Genomic DNA, 4718 nt, shown 5'->3' on the forward strand with positions numbered 1-4718 from the left:
GGCCTAACATGGCCTTGTTGCAGTGAATATGGCAGGTTGCCCATCTCCGCATTGCATTAGCTTTTCTTCTAGAACATTCTCACAAGCGTCTACAATCTTGTCAGTCATTCTGCACACCTGCACAACACTACCACATAAACAACATCACACTCTGTTGGCTGTTTCAGGTGCAGTCTGTCTCCCCTTGAAGCTTGACTGCTGAAGTCTCAGGGTGCTCATACCCTGATATCAGCAAGAACCTAGTTGATCATGCTGATGCAAGATGCCCCTAGCATGTTCTCAACCTGTGGCTCACACCCCCCACAGTGGTCACATATCAAGATATCCTGCATATATGATATTTACATGACAGTTCATAACAGAAGGAAAATCACAGTTAGGAAATATCCATGAAATAATTTTATACTTGGGGATCACCACAACAAGAGGAACTGCATGAAAAGATTGCAACATGAGGAAGGTTACAAACCACTGCCCTAAAGAAAAGTCTCAGCTTTAAGGCACCACCTCTTTTATCTCAGGCAGGATGCACAAAGACCTGCAACAATTAACACAACTTTGTCTACAGCCACTTTCTCTACAACTATCAAGTTCCTGGTCTTTTACACATTTTTCCCATCATTTAGTTTTGTTTTCTTCTCAAATTTCTCACTGTAAGTCTGGCTAAAGCAGTAGGTAGTAACCATGCCACAGCCTGAATGTTGTGCTGTATTGAAATTCTCTCTCAGAAAAAAAAAAAAAAAAAAGAGAGACCCATTAGCTTTTCACTCACCCTCTCTCAGATCTCTGGACATGAGTAGAAAAATGCAGACTTTTTGCTAGAACATAGCATGAATGACCTCTGTGCCAGTTTCCAATTTTGTCCTTGTTGTCCTCCAAGATTTCATGAGTACAGTCTCTGTTCCCCACATCCCTCTCCCAGACTGAACTTGTACCATAATGACCCATGAGGTTTCATTGACAACGTTCTAGGGCTGCTCTAGTCCCCAACTCCAGATCATTCGATATCCTCCCCACAAAGCTATTCCAAAGGCCCACAGACCACAAGGTCAAGTTTATCACAGCAATAGCCTTCATTTCTCAACCAGATTGTTTTGTCTGTTGCTTTTCTTGTCACGCTAACTGAGACCCTAACAAGCCACATCAATGGAGGAAAAGCTTATTTCTACTCATCATTTGAAAGATTCCAGTGTGTCCTGTGGGGATACGAATGACGGGGGAGGCTGAATCAAGTTGGTCCACGGTAGTGCCAACACAGGGAAGGGTGATCGTTACATGACACTAACCAGGAAGAACACAGCTTAGGGTGGGAGCATAGTCAGCCAAATACCCACTAGTTCTTTTCCAACTACAGAAGTCCCATAACCTCCCATAGCTATAGCAGTCCCACCAGCCAGTGGCCAAGTATACAAACATGTAAACATAGGAAGAACATTTTCTATCCAGCCCAATTTTGGACATAAACATTTATGTTTATATAGAGAGAGGAATTCCCTCTGATGAGCCCGGTGGAATAGGACACTAGGCTTACACAATGAGCCCAGCTGAACTTTGTTTGGTCTTTTCATTTTCAGTCCCCTCGCATCCCTCTCCCTTACCCTCTCTTCTCTTCCCTCCCAACTTCCTTTGCTGCCCTTCCTCTCTCTGCTTGTCTTCTTTTCCCATTCTCCGTTTCTCACCTTTATTTTTCTCACCACTTAAGGTACTATTCCCAACAATGTCAAGCTCTGGAGTTTACCCAAGTCCATTTATAGTCACAAGTCTGCAATTTTCTTTCTAAAGCCACCCCGCCTCCTCTAATATCAAAGTCCAGCTCAGTCACTGAACATTCGGAGCCCCTCCTCCCACTGACCTGCTTCCACAGGATTTTTCTTTCTGCCTTGGAAGAGATGTCTCTAGCCTGGAGAAATTTACAGAAAGCCTTCAATCTGGAGACCTCTCGCAGAATCCTCCAGATGCCTCCATCTCTGAGCTGTGAGTTGTAAACCATGGGATATGGGTCAGCAGAGGGTGAAGAGAAAGGGAAAGCCTGGACTTTGGAGCCTGTTGCCTAGAATGTGAAACAATCAGAGTTGAGTAAGGGCTTGGGGATTTTAAAGATACATGTGTAACAGCTAATGGTTCTGTGCCTTCCTAACCCAATGCTTTAGTTTCCATCAGTATTGAATGATGGCTCTCCTAAAATGAAAACAGTAAATAATAAAACCTGATAATATACAACCTAGAAATTAGAACCAGCTCCCTCTACTTTTATATGAAGAAATCAAAGGAAAAAAAATCCAAAATAGGATATTATTTTCAATAAAGAGATTCCTGGGATTCTTATTTTAAAATGCATAGGTTCATGCATAGGAAATAACATTCCCAAACACACACAGAGACATACACACAAGGAGAAAGAGAGAGAGAGAGAGAGAGAGAGAGAGAGAGAGAGAGAGAGAGAGAGAGAGAGAGAGAGAAGCACACGAGTTGTTTTCCTAAGGTCATCCAAGCCAGGTCAAAAGTAATCAGACTCTCACCTCTCTGCAGTAGGAACAAGAAATTTAAGGAGATCTGGAGTAGCCAGACATAGGAATCTTTATAAATTATTTCCGTGTTCCAGTGATCTTCACATGGGTTGGTTCTTGCTAACTGCACAACATACATATTCATTTCCTTTCTAAATACATAAGGTTAAACAGACATATTTATGGGTCATTGGGAAACTCATGCCCCTGCACTATAAATGGTACAGAGGACCCTTTTCTATCCCTTATTATGGTCATCTTCCTCTCATCCATATCTTCCCATTTTCTCTCCTTTAATCTCCTGTCTCCTCTCCCGCCTCACCTGGCAATAGTATAAAAGTACGTGGCTGCCCACAACCATCTTTAACTCCAGTTCCAGGAGATCCATTCACTTCTCCTGATTTCTGTGAGCACCAGGCATGCATATGGGACATATTAATACATGCAGAAAATACATACACATAAGATAAGTAAACTTAAAAATTAAAATAAAATAAAAATCAGTATGATCAAAAGCAGAAACATGTAAATTCCAACAGGATTGAAAGCCAGATGCGTCTGGCTTCAAACTCAGAGGTTATACCACAGGCTGCTTCATTGCCCTTTCATTCCTGTTAATTCTATTTTCCCAGAGATAAATTTTGTATGAACTCAGGAGGTGGGAAACCACACTTAAATTACTATATAATGACAAAGTGAGAGAAGATGCTTTGTGTCCCGTTTTCTTCAACCAAAAATACAAGGATGGGAGAGCTGCCTTAATAGTGATAGTACGTAAGGTCTAGAAAGGTTTTGTTCTGTTTCTTTTCTTTTTTTAACTTTTAAGCTTTTCATTTTTGACACAATAATTGTGCATGTTTATATAGTACAGTATAGAAATGTGATACATGTGGACAGTGTGTCATAATCAAGACAGGATAATTAGCATTTCCAGCTCCTTATCAGTTTTCATGTTTGGAGCCTGTGACCGCCTATGGTGCTTTAGATGACAATGGCCCCCACTGGCTCATAAATTTGAATGCTTAGTTATCAGAGTGGAACTGTTTGATAAGGACTAGGAGGTGTGACCTTATTGGAGGAGGTGTATCACTGAGAGTAAACTTTATGGTTTCAAAAACCCATGGCAGGCCCATTGTCACTCTCTGCCTGCTACTTACAGTCCAGAATATAAAACTCTCATGCCTTAGTACCATGCCCTCTGCTTCTTTCCATGACTGATCATGAATGAACTCTCTTAAACAGATTAAGTGCTTAAAAAATCACAAAGAGCTTCCATGGTCATTGTGTCCCTTCACATTGATAGTATAGTAACTAAGATACCCTCTCTCTTTTAGTTCTTTGTAATATATGCAAAGGGTACTATGAATTCTAATAACCCTACTGTGCCACAGAGCACTGACACTCTTCTCCTTTCATATAGACCATTTTAGTTTTTAATATATGAAGTCTTTCTTTTTCTTTCATAACATATGTTCCTATAATGTCCCCAAGTTCCAATCATTATCTTTCTACAAATGACAGGCTTGGATTCTTCTCATGACTCAATAATAATTGTGTTGTTATACACATTCACTATATTATCTTCCTTAATTTTCTGCATTTCTTCATCCACATAGGCACCTCTGCTGATTCGCCTGAAGCGAATAGTGCCACATTAAACATGAGCATGAAAGTTTCTCTTTAATAACCTGGTTTTACTTTCTTTGGGTATACAACAAAGAAAGGGACAGCTGAGTCATGTGATAGATACATCTTTAGAATTTTGAGAAATGTATATGCTGTCAAATTGGAACATACTAATTTATGTTCCCAATAACAGCATGAAAAATGTCCTTTTCTTGACTTTCTCAAGAATATTCTTGTTGATTTATTTAGCTTTTTTTTTTTATATTAGTCATTCTGACTGAACAAAGGTGATACCTTATAGTCATCTGCAGTGGTTACTTGGAACCCTTATACAGATTCATGCCACATAGCCTTTAATCCCTAGTCTTCCAAACAATCTTCAAGTCCCTATATGTACTTGTTTACCATGTGACTGTGTACATCTGTGTGTGCTTGGCTTTGTTCATCCAAACACACACCATGAACACTCCTCAGGCATACATGGTATGTGCAAAATATTCAAAATACTTAGGTGTTACTAAGTGTGTTCAAGTATTACAGACATGGTCACAGTGAACAAGTGAAGCCGTCCTGGTATAATCCGCA

General features: G+C 40.1%; 1 protein-coding gene across 1 annotated transcript in view; it reads left to right on the forward strand.

Moving 5' to 3' along the window:
- Window positions 1-1889: 1889 nt before the first annotated feature.
- AGXT2 (alanine--glyoxylate aminotransferase 2) overlaps window positions 1890-4718 on the forward strand; it is a gene marked incomplete at both ends in the record, with an annotated part of 42078 nt that continues 39249 nt past the window's right edge. The window contains one exon of the mRNA XM_080933543.1: window positions 1890-1974. Coding sequence (XP_080789669.1) covers window positions 1890-1974 — 85 coding nt within the window. The remainder of the gene's footprint in view (window positions 1975-4718) is intronic.

Source organism: Micromys minutus (genome assembly GCF_963924665.1).
Source record: "Micromys minutus genome assembly, chromosome: 20".
NCBI lineage: Eukaryota > Metazoa > Chordata > Mammalia > Rodentia > Muridae > Micromys > Micromys minutus.